The sequence below is a fragment of the Nomascus leucogenys genome, chromosome 12 (assembly GCF_006542625.1).
Source record: "Nomascus leucogenys isolate Asia chromosome 12, Asia_NLE_v1, whole genome shotgun sequence".
Classification (NCBI taxonomy): Eukaryota; Metazoa; Chordata; class Mammalia; order Primates; family Hylobatidae; genus Nomascus; species Nomascus leucogenys.
Genome location: NC_044392.1, coordinates 44,457,015 through 44,475,649, shown reverse-complemented (window position 1 = coordinate 44,475,649; position 18,635 = coordinate 44,457,015). Strand labels below are relative to the sequence as shown.

At 49.9% G+C, this 18,635-nt stretch overlaps 2 protein-coding genes across 5 annotated transcripts; one reads left to right on the top strand and one right to left on the bottom strand.

Moving 5' to 3' along the window:
• Positions 1-3,242: 3,242 nt before the first annotated feature.
• ISG20L2 (interferon stimulated exonuclease gene 20 like 2) lies at positions 3,243-10,024 on the bottom strand. Of its 3 annotated transcripts, none has more exons than XM_030824183.1 (4): positions 9,751-9,808; positions 8,238-9,143; positions 5,477-5,677; positions 3,243-4,792 (listed from the first exon to the last, which is right to left on the bottom strand). In XM_030824183.1, the coding sequence occupies exons 2-4, from the start codon at positions 8,985-8,987 to the stop codon at positions 4,679-4,681; spliced, it is 1,065 nt and encodes a 354-aa protein (XP_030680043.1). In that variant the 5' UTR covers positions 8,988-9,143; positions 9,751-9,808; the 3' UTR covers positions 3,243-4,678. The 3 variants fall into 3 exon arrangements, with proteins under 3 accessions (XP_030680043.1, XP_012366649.1, XP_030680044.1); XM_012511195.2 differs by having other exon boundaries at positions 4,516-4,792; positions 8,238-9,104; positions 9,751-10,024; XM_030824184.1 differs by lacking the exon at positions 9,751-9,808 and adding an exon at positions 9,653-9,738 and having other exon boundaries at positions 4,516-4,792; positions 8,238-9,104.
• On the top strand, positions 9,810-18,378 carry RRNAD1 (ribosomal RNA adenine dimethylase domain containing 1). Of its 2 annotated transcripts, none has more exons than XM_030824182.1 (8): positions 9,810-10,528; positions 13,302-13,426; positions 13,596-13,788; positions 14,300-14,362; positions 14,707-14,850; positions 15,340-15,824; positions 17,144-17,328; positions 18,036-18,378. In XM_030824182.1, exons 1-8 carry the CDS (start codon positions 10,418-10,420, stop codon positions 18,059-18,061), a joined length of 1,332 nt encoding a protein of 443 aa, XP_030680042.1. In that variant the 5' UTR covers positions 9,810-10,417; the 3' UTR covers positions 18,062-18,378. The 2 variants fall into 2 exon arrangements, with proteins under 2 accessions (XP_030680042.1, XP_030680041.1); XM_030824181.1 differs by having other exon boundaries at positions 18,049-18,366.
• The last annotated feature ends 257 nt before the right edge of the window (positions 18,379-18,635 follow it).

Sequence of the window (18,635 nt, the reverse complement as noted above, 5' to 3'; positions counted from 1 at the left end):
GTGCTTTGTGACCTACATTACACCCAGACTGTGGATTCAGGATATTCATAGAGGTACCTGGCATATCACATTCTTAGGTATTTGTCTCTCTAAACTTGAACTTGGACTAATGTGCCTTGGGGCAAGTTCATAATTACAGTACTGTTGATCTTTCCTATTGTCCACTGTAATTATCTATTAAAGTAGTAATCAAATGATTCCTCCTTGGAGCCTTCCCTAGATAACTTTTTTTTTTTTTTTTTGAGACGGAGTCTTGCTCTGTTGCCCAGGCTGGAGTGCAGTGGCATGATCTCGGCTCACTGCAACTTCCGCCTCCTGGATTCAGGCGATTCTCATGCCTCAGCCTCCTGAGTAGCTGCGATTACAGGCAGGCGCCACCATACCTGGCTAATTTTTGTATTTTTAGTAGAGACGGGGTTTTACCATGCTGGCCAGGCTGGTCTCGAACACCTGACCTCGTGATCCGCTGGCCTCGGCCTCCCAAAGTGCTAGGATTACAGGTGTGAGCCATGGTGCCTGGCCTTTTTTTTTTTTTTTTTGAGACGGAGTGTCGTTCTGTTGCCCAGGCTGTAGTGTAGTGGCTCAATCTTGGCTCACTGCAACCTCTGCCTCCTGGGTTCAAGCGATTCTCCTGCCTCAGCCTCCTGAGTAGCTGGGACTACGGGCGTGTGCCACCATGCCCAGCTAATTTTTGTATTTCTAGTAAAGATGGTGTTTCACTACGTTGGCCAGGCTGGTCTCGAACTGCTGACCTCATGATCCACCCACCTCGGCCTCCCAAAGTGCTGGGATTACAGGCATGAGCCACCGTGCCTGGCCAAGCACTGGTTCTTAAGGGCAGAGAGATGAGTAGTGCTAAAGCCTAAAATCTCAAAATACATGCTCCCTTCCCCGTTTGAGAACTACTTTGTTAAATGAAGTTTTAGACTCTCACAAGTATGTTCAGCAGGATATGTTCTTACACTCTTGTCTTTTCCTAGTCTCACTTGTAGCAGAGGGTCTTTTAGTATTAGAAAACTTCATTATGCCATGAAAAGAATATTACTAGCAAAAGCTTACATGTTGTCATGCATTTGCTCCACTCTGAAAGACCTCAGATTTTTTTTTTTTTTTGAGATGGAGTCTCGCTCTGTCGCCCAGGCTGGAGTGGAGTGGAGTTCAGTGGCACAATCTTGGCTGACTGCAACCTCTGCCTCCCGGGTTCAAGCTATCCTCCTGCCTCAGCATCCTGAGTAGCTGGGAATACAGGCATGTGCCCCATGTGCCGGGGATTTTTTTGTATTTTTGTATTTTTAGTAGAGATGGGGTTCCATGTTGCCCAGGCTGGTCTCGAACTCCTGACCTCAAGTGATCTATCTGTCTTGGTCTCTGTGTTGGGATTATGGGCGTGAGCCATCACATCCAACAAGACCTTAGATTTAAGCCAAAACAGGACTTGCTGACTGGGGTTCAGGCAGCAATCTACAACAGGGTTTGTCCACTATCAACTGGATGAAGTCAGGACAGGGACAGAACAGGAAGGGGACTGAAGTACAGGGGATTCCCAGGCACCCTTGCTAGGTAAGCTGGGCTCTGACAAGGAAGTGTGATGAGGGTAAACAGTTAAGGAGTTGCCTGCAAGGTCTTCTGGTCTCCCAGGTTTTTCTTGGTAAGCAAAAGAAGAATGAGCTCTTTTCTCTCTCTTTTTTTTTTTTTTTTTTTTTTTTTTTTTGAGACGGGGTCTTGCTCTGTCACCCAGGCTGGAGTGCAGCGGCGCGATCTCGGCTCACTGCAAGCTCCGCCTCCCGGGTTCACGCCATTCTCCTGCCTCAGCCTCCTGAGTAGCTGGGAATACAGGTGCCCACCACGACGCCTGGCTAATTTTTTGTATTTTTTTAGTAGAGATGGGGTTTCACCGTGTTAGCCAGGATGGTCTCAATCTCCTGACCTCATGATCCGTCCACCTTGGCCTCCCAAAGTGCTGGGATTACAGGCGTGAGCCACCGTGCCCGGCAGAATGAGCTCTTTTCAACATTGGACTGAGATAAAGTACTTTTGTTTTGAGGCTATAGCAGTCGTGCCTTTTTAGACACGGGGTGTGGGGGTAGGGGGATCATAAAAGCCAGTTGCTACTTTACCAAGACACATACAAAGCCAGGGATTTTTTTTTTTGGTAGCGATGGGGTTTCACTATGTTGCCCAGGCTGGTCTCAAACTCCTGGGCTCAAGCAATCCTCCTGCCTCGGCCTCCCCAAAGCGCTGGGATTACAGATGTGAGCCACTGCACCCGCCTGACATAGTTTTGTTTCAGCCAAGAAGTACCTAATGAGAACATTGTCGTTACTTCATTTACTGATTACAATGTAGTTAAGAATCGCTTGCTTGTGCGTATTCCTACCAGTTTTTGTTGCAGCCTCCTTGCACTATTCTCACTTCTTGCTGTGCAAGGATACCTGGCACCCCTTTGTGAAGTCATGGACATTAAATATGTTGGGCGCCACAGGAACCAATTTGCTCAGAGCACAATGGCTGCCTGTACAACAGACCCCACAGTGCAGGCCTCAACAAGACCATGTCTGGGTCTGGTCTGGCTGCACAAAATTCACTTCTATAGGCAGCTGTGACTGTGACTCTGGCCCCTGGAACCAGACCAGCCACTCAAGAATGCAAAAGTCCTGGTGTAGACATGGAGTCTGCATTCTCTCAACAAAGTACAGATAATGATCCTGGACACAAGGTCAGACTGGTGACTCTTTCCCAAGATGGGGTGTGTACCACCAAAAGCTGGCAGCAGGACCAGGCTGTCGTCACCAAGCACACTTTCTCCCCTGCTCTGCCCCTCCTTCATGCCCATTCTATCTCACTCTCCTGGTTACATACCCTGTGTGTGTCGGGGGGAGATGCATGGCTTGGGGTGTCGTTTTAGGTGTGCTCATTAACTTTTTAAAAAATTGAGATGGGGTCTATTTTGCCTGGGCTGGATTTAAATTCCTGGGCTCAAGGAATCCTCATGCCTCAGCCTCCCAGGTAGCTGGGATTACAGGCGTGAGCTGCCATGCCCAGCTCTGATGTGTGGTAGGGATGAGGACAAGGAACCCTATGTGTCACATGGGTTACGCACAACGGCTTGGTCAGTTCTGACTTCCAGGAAGGGCCCCAGTTAGTGTCATCCAGTGACCCTGGAAATCCCCTAAGAAAACTACAGCCTCACAATACTTTGTGATAGAGCTATTTAACATAAAGAAGAAACCATACATAATTGTTTTTCCATTATAAAAATTTATCAAGGGAATAATTTGAGTTTTTAGAGGCTTGGTTTAGCAAGGTAAAAAAGACAACCAAATTATTAAAACACTTTATAAATTATTTTAAAACCTACCATTTGGGGCCTAAATGAAATAAACCCCCTATTACCTTAGGAAAGAGACAGCTTTCCTAAATCACAAAAGTTGATTTCCAGGCTACACTCTTACTTCTAATGCCTTGGAACCTTAAGGAGAACTAAAGCTCACCAGCGATGGCTGCTCTGGAAGTCAAGGTGGGAAGAACAGGCAATATCCTGACACAGGCTAGATATAGACTCTGAGCCAAAAGCAGAGTCTGTGACATGGAAAGGGACCACACAATTTTTTTTTTTTTTTTTTGAGACGGAGTCTCCAGCCCAGGCTGGAGTGCAGTGGCGCAGTCTCGGCTCACTGCAAGCTCCGCCTCCTGGGTTCACGCCATTCTCCTGCCTCAGCCTCCTGAGTAGCTGGAACTACAGGTGCCTGCCACCACACCCGGCTAATTTTTTGTATTTTTAGTAGAGACGGGGTTTCACCACGTTAGCCAGGATGGTCTCAATCTCCTGACCTCGTGCTCTGCCCGCCTCGGCCTCCAAAAGTGCTGGGATTACAGGCGTGAGCCACCGTGCCCGGCAGGGACCACACAATTTATTAACTAACCAGGACACTTCTTTTTTTTTTTTTTTTTGGAGATGGAGTCTCACTCTTGTCACCCAGGCTGGAGTGCAGTGATGCGATCTCGGCTCACTGCAATCTCCGCCTCCTGGGCTCAAGCAATTCTCCTGCCTCGGCCTCCTGAGTAGCTAGGATTACAGGCGCCCGCCACCACACCCCACAGATTTTTTGTATTTTTAGTAGAGAACAGGATATCGCCATGTTGGCCAGGCTAGTCTTGAACTCCTGATCTCAGGCGATCCGCCCGCCTCGGCCTCCCTAAGTGTTGGGATTACAGGCGTGAGCCACCATGCCTGGCCCCAACCAGAACACTTCTGAGCGTGGAAGAGGATGCTGTTAATTACTCAACCAAAAGGCATAAAAGGAGACATATGTCCACCCAAGTGATAAGGCAGTTTGGGAAACTACATTTCCCAGTATGCCCTGCCCCTTGAAAGTTAAAAATCTTAACTGGCACAGAGCACCCTGGGACACCTGTGGTTAGCACCATTTAAGAAGTAAACGGTATAGGGCTGGGTTCTGACATGAAGGCTTCCCCCTTCCATGGGACACTTAACCAGACACAGGACACAACACCTGAGGTGAAATTTCAGTGGGTATTAAGTCTGGGATAGAGCTTCTCTCTCCCCAGAAATCTAGCTTCCAAAGATGTGGAGCTGGTGGAGCTGTCTATTGGTCCACTGTGCTGTTTCTCTGGGCGCTGCCTTTGCCTCCCCGTATCACCAGCATCCCCACTGCCACTAGTCTGTAGGGGGATTCCGGGCTAGGTGCTCTTCCCACTCGACTTCAACCAACTTGTACAGCTCCATGGTGGCCTGGGCATCTTCCACAGAGGAATGTCCGCTCTTCCCAACCTGAGCAAGCAAGGAAGACAAGAGCATGAAGCGACAAGAAACCGTTTCTTCCTTCCCACTGTACTCTCTGTACTCCTCTTCCCTCTGCCTCCTCTATAGTTTCTTCTGCAGTCAGCAGGCTACAAAGACAGAATTCTGGTGGGGTCCTACTCCTTATGTAATTTCAGGGGTTCAACTCCTAGGAAGTCTTTGCCACTGTCTACCTCGGTACTTTCTGTGGCAGTATGTATAAGCCATATTAGGTTCTGTAAAGATAGAACATACCAGGTCAAAGACAGGTCTTCTGAGTCTTCCACTTTCCCTAGTTCCTTAACTGCTCTATATGTGACATATGTCCACATCTTCCCGCCAGATGGGCCACCCTTTGCTGAAATGATAGCGTGTAAAATACGAGCGGTCCTTGCATCCACTACACGGTCTCTTGGACCACCACTGCTACCTGCTTTCTTCCTTAGTTAGGGTTTTATATCTACTTAGGACTTTTTCCCTTTTCCAAAGCACACTTTGAAACATTCTATGAGGTAGACAACAGGAATTATTATCCTGTGTACAGATGGAGCTCTTCCCATCATAGCAGCCCACCTGGATCTCTACAACCACAGGACTTCTGAGATCAGAGTCTGGCTAGGGGCATCAACGAGAGCCATGTCCAAGACGGGGGCGGGGGATGTGGGGAGATGCTACCTGGATATCCCGGTTTAGCAGTTTCTTGGTGAGATGCTTCAGAGACATGGTGGCATTCTCCGGGCAGTCAGCCTTCCGGTTGAGGGGGGGGATATGGGAGGTGTCACGGGTGAGGGACTTGGGGTGAAAGTACTGAAGGGCTTTGAAGTCGTTGTGGATGGCATGCCCCACCACTATCTTCCCTGCGAGTATCTTCAAGATCTGGAACAAGTGTGGAAGACAGTGGTGAGATGGAAGACTGAAGTGGAACCCCTGCATTCTGAAAGCCCAACATGACCATCAATCCCTTCTGGATTCTTTCACCAACTGCCTACCTCTCCATCCTTGAAATGCTCACTCCCACAAGTTTTCTTTCTTCTGGAATCCACCTTCCTCTTCCACAGGTGGTTTCCATGGTGTACCCTGTTTGGACTCATACTGCCAGTGGCTCCTTACCTTCTTATTGATCTCCACCCCATGACATTAATTTGCCTTCGGTCCTAAATGACACTCATGTTTGAGATGTCCATGTATTTAGTTCAGTTCTGGCTTGCTACATGAAGTCGTTTAACTATTACCATTATGCTGGCCTTAGACACATGGCTGGGACCCGGGCTCCAGGGAGGCTAACAAAAGCTCAAAATTACATGCAATTAGATGTGTATGGGTACTAGAGGAAGAGAATGTGTGGCTTTCATCAAATTCTCAGAGTCTACAAACCATAAAAAAATTAAGAATCACATATAAACTAAAGTTGCAGAAGGAACCTTATTCATACTAGTTTTGGAACCAAGTAAAATAACTTCTCAATATTTCAGGAAACTGTTGTTTTTTTTTTCTTTTTTTGAGATGGAGTCTTGCTCTGTTGCCCAGGCTGGAGCGTACTGGCGCAATCTTGGCTCACTACAACCTCCGCCTCCCGGGTTCAAGCGTTTCTCCTGCCTCAGCCTCTCAAGTAGCTGGGACTACTGGCACCCGCCACCACGCCAGCTAATTTTTGTATTTTTAGTAGAGACGGAGTTTCACCATATGGGCCAGGCTGGTCTCGAACTCCTGATCTTGTGATCTGCCCACCTCAGCCTCCCAAAGTGCTGGGATTACAGGTGTGAGCCACCACACCTGGCCTTCAGGAAACTTATTTTTTAAAAGAGATGAGGTCTTGCTATTTTTCCCAGGTGGGCTGGCCTCAAACTCCTGGGCTCAAGCAATACTCTCACCTCAAACTCCTGAGTAGCTGGGATTACAGACACATGTCACCACACCTAGCCATTTCAGGCTCTTGAAGCAGGAGGACATGCTACCAATGAGGACAACCGAAGAACACGCCACAGGCTCTGAAGGCCATTCCCAAATGAGGTTCCAAACAGGTTTTCAACAAAAGTGACAGTCCTGCATAGCCTCCCAAAGGGACCCCTTCTGAAGGGGCTAGGCTCATCTGGACATACCTTAGTCTCATAACCCCAGCTTGGCGCTGGGGAAGTGCTTTATGATGAAAACCAGACGTAGTCCCGTGAACTAGACATTTTGTTACTCCTGACTTCACCTACTTACTGTCCACCACCACCTTCATTTCTTATTAACTTTGACATATAGCCCTCATCAAAGCTGGGCAGATTTGCTGTCTCAGACCCGTCCCATCTTCTGCCTCTCCATGCCTTTGCTTGGCTGTGCCCTTTTGTGCACAAGATGTTTAACTCTTCTTTCCGTCTTTTCTAAAATAGTCAGTCACCTCACCTCTAACGAACCTCTCCAACTGACCGCATATAAGGCATTATGGAAACAGCGTGTCCAGAGAAGGCAGTGTGTGGACCTGAAACTGCAAAGACGTGGGCCAAGGGCGCCCTCTGGCGGCCTCCTGAGACCAGCAGGTCTCTTGCTCTCCCTTCACTTCCTCCTTTCACCCCTCCCAGCTCACTCTCCTTTCTGTTCATGCCTTGTGCTCCATAGCCAGCACACGGCTAGGAGTGAGATGACAACCCGAAGTGCCGGCCCTGTGCCGTTTATGCCCTTCACTGGTTACCTGTTCCAGTTGGACAATATGTACCCCAGCTCCTCTTGTCAACTTTCTGCCCTCTCTTACCACCACCACTTTCCACACTTGCCCCAGGCTACTTTTTGCTTGGGAAGAGCTCTCCACCTTTCCTCTCTCAAGCTTAGGCTTCAACTCGCAAGGTTTTTCCAAATCAAGCCCTTTCTCCTGACACTGATGTCTGCAGCTCTGTCCAGTTTCATCACTTGCTGTTATTTCTCTATGCAGATTCCCAGTTCCCCAGACCCAATTTGGAACCTAAAATAGTTTTTTTTGTTTGTTTTTTTGAGACAGGGTCTCACTCTGTCGCTCAGGCTGGAGTGCAGTGGCAGTGGTGTGATCTCAGCTCACTGCAGCCTCGACCTCCTGAGTAGCTGGGACTACAGGCATGTACCACACTTGGCTAACTTTTTTGTAGACGAGTTCCGCTATGTTGCCCAGACAGGTCTTGAGTTCCTGGGCTTGAGCGATTCTCCCGCCTCAGCCTCCCAAAGTGCTGGGATTATAGGCAAGTGCCACTGCGCCCGGCTAAAATAGATCTTGACCAATGAAGTTTGTGACACCAGCTAATTGTACCTTCCTGACTTTCACTGCTCCTTCCACCAACAGGGGGCCTTCTTCAACAACTGATGGATTCTCCTCCCTCCCTCCACAAACCTTTGGTGTCTTCCCATAGTGATATCCTTTGCTGAAAAATGATTTAGACCTCTCTCCATCCACCTCCCTGCCACCATCAAGCCCCATGCTTCTTACCTGGCCTCGAGCAATCTTGAAGGGTGTGGCATTCACCATGTGCTGCTTCCGGATACCACTCCACCTGGTTCGGTAGTCCACAATGTGGCAGGGGGGAAGAATGTACTCGTCATAAAGCACATCTCCGTTGTAGTTGACAATGCTACATCGAGCCAAGGAACTAACATGCCCCTTTGGTCCTGTGCCCACCATCTCACAGTCAATTGCCACCATCTTCTGTGGCAACTTCTGGGATGCTCCGGAGCGTTTATTCTCTGAATGAGCTTGGGTGGAGTTCTGTGGGGCATTCTTCTGAGGACGGTTCTTTTTAGAGGATTTCTTCTGGGAGCTCTTCTTCTGAGAGCGGGTTGGGTGGCTATCGATCTTTGGAAAGGCACTCTGGAACTCCCCCAGCAAATCTACTTTAGCAGCAACAGAATCAGCCTTTTTTGAAGGGGCAGGGGTCAACCAAGACACTGCAGCTTTCTTGTCCAGGGGCTGTCCTGACCCATTGCTGGAGGCAGCTGTCTTCTTCTTTTTTGGGAAGGAAGGGGTCTTCCAAGTGCCATCCACCGTAAGAGTTTCCCCTTTCTTTGGAGGCTCAGAGTGCAACTTAGGCGCCTTGCTAGGGGGTTGGTTCTTTTTACTCAGAAAGCCTCTCCGTTCTAAAAGCCTCCGCTTCCTGACAAAATTTCGGTGCTTGGCATTTCCTTCTAATGCCTTTTTGGGAGGAGGTTCCCCAAAATCCAGATTGAGCAGTAAAGTAGACATAGGGACAATGGAAGGCGGAAGAGTAGTTGGGAAGAGTGGCTTATGGATGAAAAGAGGATGTGGGACTCATTCTCTGCTGAATCCTACTGTCCAACATGTGGAGGTCTGTAGTATACCCTGGGGAAGAAAGTGATCCTGGTAATTGAGCTCCTAGGCCTGGGAGAAAAATGAGGTAAGCTCGATCTCCGTAGCACTTATGGAAGGAAAGACATCAGAGCAATCTCTCAGACAGAGGGGAAATGAAAACAACATGAAATGATGGAGGGAACATTGATGTTAGTTAGCAAGCCTGGAGTCTAGTGAAGCCCAATTCACCGGCCGTTTGGTCTTAATAAGGTCATTACCGCGCTCTAGGTTTGAGTCTCATTTGTAAAATGAAGGGAGTGGAGGGGCTCATAGAGCTGGAACCCTCTTATGAGACTAAGAGGCTAGAACACGTGCGCTCTATACTCTGCCTAGGAAAGGAACATCTAGGTATGCTCAAAAACAGTGAGAAGTATGGCGTAGATAACCTCTGGGCTACCCAGGCATCCGCAGCGTGGACCACGAATAGACACACAAATCCAGGCATCCCTTTCCCTTGGCTCCAGGCCGGAACTGGGGGCAATCTCCACATGCATCTCACCCAAGTCCTTCTCCCAAGCAAGGACCTTGACACCACCTACCAGCGCGGGGGTGGGATCGAGGCTCGAGGCAGCCCACCTGGATAAGCATACTTCGGATCCCCGCGGTACAGATTGATCTCTCACGCTCACAAACCTACCTCCCAGACGAGTCCAGCTAAGACCGGAAGCGTCCGGAGTCGGATGCGGAAATCGGTGCGCGCCGACGAAGCCCGGGAAGGCAGGCGCGCGGGTTAGAACGCGCCGGAGGTCGGCGCGCGCGCACCCGCACCGCCCCGACCTCAGGTAGTGAGGCCAGTGATTCGCAGTGTGTGAGGAGCGGCAGTGGCGGCGGCGGAGGGGGCGGCGTGGGTGGGGGCGGGGGCGGGATGCGCCCCCCGGCCCCTCTAGCCCCGTGGTGGTACAACGCGAAGGTGTGGGAAGGCCGCGATAAACCGGACACCTCCGGCTTCACTTCCGTAGGAGGAGAGGAGTGTACGGGAAGGGGCGGGAACTGGAACTTGGCCCGCCTCGTTGTGAGCTGAGCTCAGCGGCACGCTTTTGTGGCGTCACTGCACTGTTACCCCGCCCTACGTGCGCTGACACCTTCGCACTGTGAAACGTCGCGACCTGTGACGCCTGGGGGGCGCCTCAAATCTTCAACTCCAGCATGGGATCCCGGAAAGGCAGCGTCGGAGTCTGGACCCAAAACTCTTCCTGTTCTGTCTGCAGAGCTGAGCCCCGTCCGGGTCCTGGACCCGCGTAGTACTGACCCGGGATCCCTGTTCACTGCGTTCTCGCTCCCCGCGCTCCCTGCTGGACCCCGGAATGCCGGGCATCTCTGCCCGAGGCCTCTCTCATGAGGGGAGGAGGCAGCTAGCTGTTAACCTCACCCGTGTCCTGGCGCTCTACCGTTCCATCTTGGATGCCTACATCATCGTGAGGCCACAGGGGCGTGGGTGGGATGTCTCTGGTCGTGTGGTTGGCTAGGTACCCACGTCAGGGAGAGAATCTGGAGAATTAGCCTCTGATCTCTTTCCTTCTATGAGTTTCAGTCTTTTTCTGTACAAGAAGGGGTTAAAACTGGAGTGATTCCCTCCTTTTTTTTCAGCTGGCATAAATAATATTTCTTTTTTTTTTCTTTTTTTTTTTTGAGATGGAGTCTCGCTCTGTCCCCCAGGCTGGGGTGCAGTGGCACGATCTCGGCTCACTGCATAAATAATATTTCTAGACCTACCTAGATTGTTTTTGTAATCTTCCCAGATCCAAGGTAATAAAATGCGTGGACATTGGAACCATGCTGCAACTATGTTGAACTCTTCTTGGAGCATGTCAGGTGTTCCAAGAACACACATGTTTTGGAATCCAAGCTTTGAATAAATTCGTGGTTTTGTGGTATAGTAGACAGTCCTGGCTCTGGAATCAAAAAGACTTAGTCTAGAATCCTGCCTCCCCTATGGTGTTAACCTTAGGCCTCCCTAACCCCCAACTTGTCGTAGCCCGGGTTTCCTCAGCTATACAATGGATCCCAGTCTGAAGGATCATTGTGAAGAATAAATGAGAGAATGTGTAAATGGCACCACCATCCACTGAATTGTTTAGACCACAAACCCAGAGGCCATCATTGATTCAGTGCTGTCCTTCATTGATCCACAATCCAGTCCTTCAACAAGTCCTCTTGGCTCTGCCTTCGGAATAGATCCCAAATTCATCCATTTGTCCCCACCTCCATTGCTGCCACCCTAGGCCAAGCCACCATCACCTCTCTTCTGAACTACTTCCTAACCGATCTTGCTGTGTGCTTACCTCTGCCCTGCCATAACCAATTCTTCACGGAGCAGCTAGATTGATAGCATTCAAATGTAAATCTGATCACGACAATCCCTTGCTTCCTAGATACTTTTATGAAATCGTAACTCCTTACTATTAACTATAAAGCCCATGATCTGGCTCCTACTGTCTCTTCAACTCTATCCCATTTTATTCTCTCACACATTTCACTGTGCTATACCTCTCTGCTGGCCTGATTTCTGTTCTGCCAATATGGCAGGCATCTGGACCTTTGCACTCCCTGATCTTCCTCCACAGAAAGGCAATCGTTGAATGGTTAAGAACAAGGACTCTAGAGTAAAATTGGTTTCGAATCCCAGCTCAGGCCGGGTACGATGGCTCACGCCTGTAATCCCAGCACTCTGGGAGGCCGAGGTGGGTGGATTGCCTGAGCTCAGGAGTTCGAGACCAGCCTGGGCAACACGGTGAAGTCTCTACTAAAATACAAAAAAAAAAAAAAAAAAATAGCTAGGCTTGGCAGCACACGCCTGTAGTCCCAGCTACTAGGGAGGCTGAGGCAGGAGAATTGCTAGAACCAGGGAGGCAGAGGTTGCAGTGAGCTAAGATCACGCCACTGCACTCCAGCCTAGGTGGCAGAGTGAGACTCCATCTCTAAAAATAAATAAATAAATAATCCCAGCTCAACTATTTGCTAGCTTTTGGACGTGGGCAAGTTACTTAAGTGCTGTGCCTGTTTCTACATCTGTAAAATGGGGGATAAAAAATAATACCTACCTCAAAGCGTTGTTTAAAGAATCAGATGCATTAATACATGTCAAATGTTTACAACAGTACCTGGCCGAGAAGGTGTTAAATAAGTGTTTGCTATTACCTGTATTTTCTTTACATGCCTAGCACCTATTCATCATTCAAGTCTCAGCTCAAATGTCAACTCAGACAGGTCTTCCCTCATCATCCTATCTAAAGTAGTCCTTGCCCAAACTCTCCATTATATTACTGTTTCATTAGTGTTTTGCCTATGTGACATATAATGTTGTCTGAAGTTTTGTTTGTTTTGGTTTGGTTTTTTTGAAACGGAGTCTTGCTCTGCTGCCCAGGCTGGAGTGCAATGGTGCGATCTAGGCTCACTGCAGCCTCTGCCTCCAGAGTTCCAGTGATTCTCCTGCCTCAGCCTATTGAGTAGCTGGGATTACAGGCACGCGCCAACATGTCCGGCAAATTTTTGTAATTTTAGTAGAGAGGGGGTTTCACCATATTGGCCAGGCTGGTCTCGAACTCCTGATCTCAGGTGATCTGCCCGCCTTCGTCTCCCAAAGTGCTGGGATTACAGGCATGAGCCACCGCGCCCGGCCAAATTTATTATTTTTTTTAATGTAAACTCTGCAGGAGCCAGAATCTTGTTTCAGGTTCACTGTTGTATTCCCTGAGCCTACAATAGAGCTTGACGTATAACCGAAACACAGCCCCAGAATTTGTGGTGGACAAATGAATGAATAAAAAGACACCAATGTCTGGCACATATAATGCAGGTTACTAAGTGGAAATGTACTAATACTGTGTGTCAGTCACTCTGGTAAGTGTTAGGGATGCAGATGTGAAGATACCATCCCATCCCTCCCCTTAAGAAATTCAATTTAATAGAGAAAACCCACAAATAAGTGCAGAAATTGCTAAAAGAAGTGTGTCCAGAATGCAATCTGGACTCCAAGGAAACAGAGTTAAGCCACCAGAGTCAGGGAGGCTAGAGCAGGCTTCAGAGAACTGACTCGGCTTAGTAGGAGGTACCTGCCGGTTACAGGCAGTGGCCCTATGTGGCAGCAGTGCTGGGAAGAGGCAGGCAGTGAGGTGTGTAGTTGAGAGTGGGGTGGGAAAGAATGGAAGTGGTAGTAGCTTGCTGATGGCTTCTCCCCTTCTTCTGTAGGAATTTTTTACAGACAACCTATGGGACACACTCCCTTGCTCATGGCAGGAAGCATTGGATGGACTGAAACCACCACAGCTGGCCACAATGCTGCTGGGGATGCCTGGGGAAGGGGAGGTCATAAGGTATGGGCTAGAAGGGCCTTGTGCTGGGGAACTCAAGGCTTTAAGCCCTGCAGTGAGCGTATTGCTCAGAGAGTCTCATAAGGTCTTCCTGGGCCTTGGGTTGTAAACTGCTGCACTCAGATGTGATGGGACTATTCATTCACTGGAGGCCTCGGCTGGACTATCTCAGGTACAGGTCAGTGTGGCCACTCACCCTGCTGGCCCTGAAGTCCACGGCCTGTGCCCTGGCCTTTACCCGGACGCCTGGCTTTCAGACCCCCTCAGAATTCCTGGAGAACCCCAGCCAGAGCTCTCGACTAACAGCTCCATTCCGGAAACATGTCAGGCCCAAGAAGCAGCATGAGATCCGGAGGCTGGGAGAGGTGAGGAGATGGCTGGAGCATGGGTGGTGTCTGGGAGCCCAGGGACTCCTTAAGCCGTGGCTTACAGAGATGTGTGCCCTTTACCTCACATGCAAGGCCAGAGGCCCTAGACATTCCTTTACCTCAACAGACATAACTAATCATATTTTGATGCTGGGGTTCTTTTTCATCCTTTTGTGGGGTTGGTTGGCAGCTAGGTCTGAATCACGGTCTCATTCCTGTTCTCAAATCTCCACAATCTGCTCATGGCTTCACGCAGGGTTCTTGTTCTGTGGGGGAGATTGAATCACTGACCTGTGAGGCAAGGAGAGTGGGCCTGAACCTGGGTCAGGTCCACTCTCCTTGTTTCCACCCTCACCCCTATATCTTTCTTTCCACATCTGCCTTCACATCCAGGGCACCCTCTGTCCATCTTTCTCTGTCATCTTTGTCTCTTCCACTCTCAGTATGGGTGTTTGCCCCAGGAGTCAAGAACCAGTGGCTAGGAGACCTTTGTTTCCTCCTCTTTCAGTTGGTGAAGAAGCTGAGTGATTTCACAGGCTGCACCCAGGTTGTAGACGTGGGCTCAGGCCAGGTGAGCCAGAGTCTTGATGTACTGTTTTTTTGAGTCACGGGCACATAGAACACCTGGAAGGCAGGTTATCGGGCCACAGGCCCAACGAGCCAGGTGTCAAGAAGCGGTGGAACCAAACGGTAGATTTTTTTTTTTTCTCTTTGCATAATTTTTTTTAAGCCAGTCAGATTTAACAATGGGGGAGTTATATACCAACTTAAGCCATACTGATGTTAATAAGTTCTGTAGGGTAAAATTTAAGCCTTCTATGGGGCCTGGTTCCCAGGTGTCCAGGTTACCCATGGGGAGGGTCACAGTGGATAGGGCACTGAACAGGGCTGTCTCCATCCTCCTCGTGACTCCAGGGCCATCTCTCCCGCTTCATGGCTCTTGGCCTGGGGTTGACGGTGAAGAGCATCGAAGGGGATCAGAGACTGGTAGAGAGAGCCCAGCGCCTGGACCAGGAGCTTCTGCAGGCTCTGGAGAAAGAGGAGAAGAGGAACCCGCAGGTAGGCCACCCCTTCCTGCGACCTGGACTGCGGGAGCAGGGGCTGCTTGGCTGGAATTGAGCACAGAGGCTGGATTCCATCTTTCAAGTTTCTCAGCTTGAAGTGGTGTGGTCCCTAATTTCTATTACCTCCTTCCCAAGGTCCCCCTTTCCCCAGTGCCTCCCCGTATCTCAAAGTTACTTTTTATTTACAAAGTGCTTTCCACACCAATGTATACTTCTCACAACCTATGAAGTGGCCAGTCAGGTTTTAGACTTGTTACAAATAAGAAAACTGGGTCTCAGATGAAAAGATGTACATGGTGAATGATAGGTCCAGGATTTATCCCCCTCTCCTGACTTGTGGTCCAGCCCTCTCCTGCACCCAGCTTATCTCCCACATTCCTCCTTGCGGAATAACATGGAGGACAGATCCCTTCCTGGGGCCTGAGGTGGCCTGGGGACAGCAAACAGACTTCTCATCTGCCTTTGTCCTTTCCTGCTTCCACAGGTGGTCCAAACCAGCCCTCGTCACTCCCCACACCACGTGGTTAGGTGGGTAGACCCCACAGCCCTGTGTGAGGAGCTTCTGCTTCCACTGGAGAACCCGTGTCAGGGCAGGGCCCGCTTGCTGCTCACAGGCCTCCACGCCTGTGGGGATCTGAGTGTTGCCTTGCTGAGACACTTCTCCTGCTGTCCTGAGGTGGTGGCCCTGGCCTCAGTGGGCTGCTGCTACATGAAGCTGAGTGACCCTGGTGGCTACCCACTGAGTCAGTGGGTGGCTGGGCTGCCTGGCTATGAACTGCCCTACCGGCTTCGGGAGGGGGCCTGCCATGCCCTGGAGGAATATGCTGAGCGGCTACAGAAAGCTGGCCCTGGCCTCCGAACTCACTGCTACCGTGCAGCACTGGAGACAGTCATCCGATGGGCCCGGCCCGAGCTCCGTCGGCCAGGCGTGCAGGGTATCCCCAGGGTCCACGAGCTCAAGATTGAAGAGTGAGGTTGGGAGACGGGGGTGGGGGGCAGTGGAGGGGAGATTTCTAACTAGAGATCTTCTACCCTCACTTTCAGCATAGCCTAAAGAAAATCTAAGTAAACCCAGAGGAGTGATTTGGAGTTCTCTGATCAGGGTACCTTCTCAAAATTTCTTTAAGAGAGTTGTCTGTCCCTCTTTTATCAGGAGACTAACAAAGAAACATGAAGTTTTGGCCAGGCGCGGTGGCTCATGCCTGTAATCCCAGCACTTTGGGAGGCTGACGCGGGCCAATCACCTGAGGTCAGGAGTTCGAGACTAGCCTGGCCAGCATGGCGAAACCCTATCTCTACTAAAAATACAAAAATTAGCCAGGCGTGGAGGCATGCGCCTGTAATCCCAGCTACTCAGGAGGCTGAGGCAGGAGAATCGTTTGAACCCAGGAGGCGGAGGTTGCAGTGAACCGAGATCGCGCCACTGTACTCTAGCCTGGGTGACAGAGCAAGACTCTGTCTCAAAAAAAAAAAAAGTTTTTTAAATGCTAAAAATATGGCTAAATAGTTGGACAGAACTGGCTGAAAATGTTTAAATCAGTTTACTATTGGACAGACAGCTCACAGCCAGAGAAACATTCAAAAATACATGTCCAGGTGTGGTGGCTCATGCCTGTAATCCCAGCTCTGGGAGGCCAAGGCAGGAGGATTGCTTGAGGCTGGGAGTTGGAGACCAGCCTGGGCTACGTAGAGAGACCCCGTCTGTACAAAAAAAAAAATAGGCAGGCATGGTAGCTCATACATGTAGACCCAGCTACTTGGGAGGCTGAGGTGGGAGGATTGAGGTGTTTGAGGCTACAGTGAGCTATGATTGCCCTGCTGCTCTCCAGCCTGGGTGACAGGAAGACCCTGTCTTTAAAAATATATATTTGGGAGGCCGAGGCCGGCGGATCACAAGGTCAGGAGATCGAGACCATCCTGGCGAACATGGTGAAGCCCCGTCTCTACTAAAAATACAAAAAAATTAGCTGGGTGTGGTGGCGGGTACCTGTAGTCCCAGCTACTCTGGAGGCTGAGGCAGGAGAATGGCATGAAACCGGGAGGTGGAGCTTGTAGTGAGCCGAGATTGTGCTACTGCACTCCAGCCTGGACGACAGAGCGAGACTCCATCTCAAACAAAAAATATATATATACATATATATACACATATATATATATATCTTCATGAAAACGCACATTGGGGTAGAAAATAAAGCAAAGTTGGAATTGAATTAGGAACAAGCAAAGTTTAAGTGAGAGGTAACAGCTCTTAAAACCAAACTGAGTGCTGAATGTGACTGATCCCACAGATATGTGCAGCGGGGGCTACAGCGAGTGGGGCTAGATCCCCAGCTGCCACTGAATCTGGCTGCCCTTCAGGCCCACCTGGCCCAGGAGAACCGTGTGGTGGCCTTCTTCAGCCTGGCTCTACTGCTTGCCCCACTGGTGGAGACGCTTATTCTACTGGACCGGCTGCTGTACCTTCAGGAACAGGGTGAGGGTGGCCTACAGCAGGGACCCAAGGACTATAGTGACTGGGGTTCTGGGGCTCCTTCTTCAAGTCCCAGCCCCAGCATCTCCTGGGCCTAGCTAATCACTGTTGTGATCCTTGGACCCCACCTTTGAGTCACTAGTGGGTTGGGAGTAGGGGATTTGTTAAAAAATTAAGAATCCAGGCTGGGTGCGGTGGTTCATGCCTATAATCCCAGCACTTTAGGAGGCCAAGGTGGGTAGATCACTTGAGGTCAGGAGTTCAAGACCAGCCATGGCGAAACCCCATCTCTAGTAAAAATACAAAAAGTAGCCGGGTATGGGGGCACATACCCGTAGTCTCAGCTATTCGGGTGGTTGAGGCAAAAGAATTGCTTGAACCCAGGAAGTGAAGGTTGCAGTGAGCCAAGATAGCACCACTGCACTCCAGCCTGGGCGACAGAGACTCCATCTCAAAAAAATATTAAGATACCTACCAAATCAGCCTCTGGTGAACCTAAGGTGCATGTTAAGCAAGCTTCCCAGGCATCAAGAACCTACAATGCAAGAGGACTGCCTCCCAAGTCAGTGCCTTGGGAACCTGTGTTCCTTATGGAGAACGGGGTCTCCTTAGCCCCGCTGGATCCTCCCCCACGGGGAAAAGGGACTATGCCTACAGGCCTGGGCAGAAGAGCTGAGTGAGTTTGGTTCATTCTTCCCCTTATGATTAAGCCCTTTCTCCCAGGTTTCCATGCTGAGCTTCTGCCCATCTTCAGTCCTGAACTCTCTCCCAGAAACCTGGTTCTGGTGGCCACCAAGATGCCCCTGGGTCAGGCTCTTTCTGTTCTGGAGACTGAAGACAGCTGATGCAGCCTGAGGAGACATCTCAGACCCCATCATCTGAAAGTGCCCAGAGAGCACAGTGGCAGAGTACATCTCATCCAGAGAAACAGCATCCTGCATCCTCCAGAGTCCTGGTTCCTTCAGTTTCATCCCCTTTCTCTCCCTCCATGGATTATGTAATACAGTGTAAAGTTTTAATTTATTAAAAATTAGAAATCTTTGTTTCCTTCCCATTTCTGTAGGTAGATAAAAGGAGATGCGCACCCTCCCTGTGGCACTGCTGCAAGGGTGCTACAGTTAGGACTCATGCCACTCCCCACTGGCCTCCCTAGCAGGTGGTGTAGGTGATGGCTTTTGTTACTCACAGATTTCCATGGTGGGGACTTCTCTCCCCCTCTTTGGCCTCCAACTCAGAATCTGCAGGCCCTACCCCTTGGGAGGGCCACTTTAAGGCCAGCTAACTTCCATCCAGGTTCTGTCATAAACTCA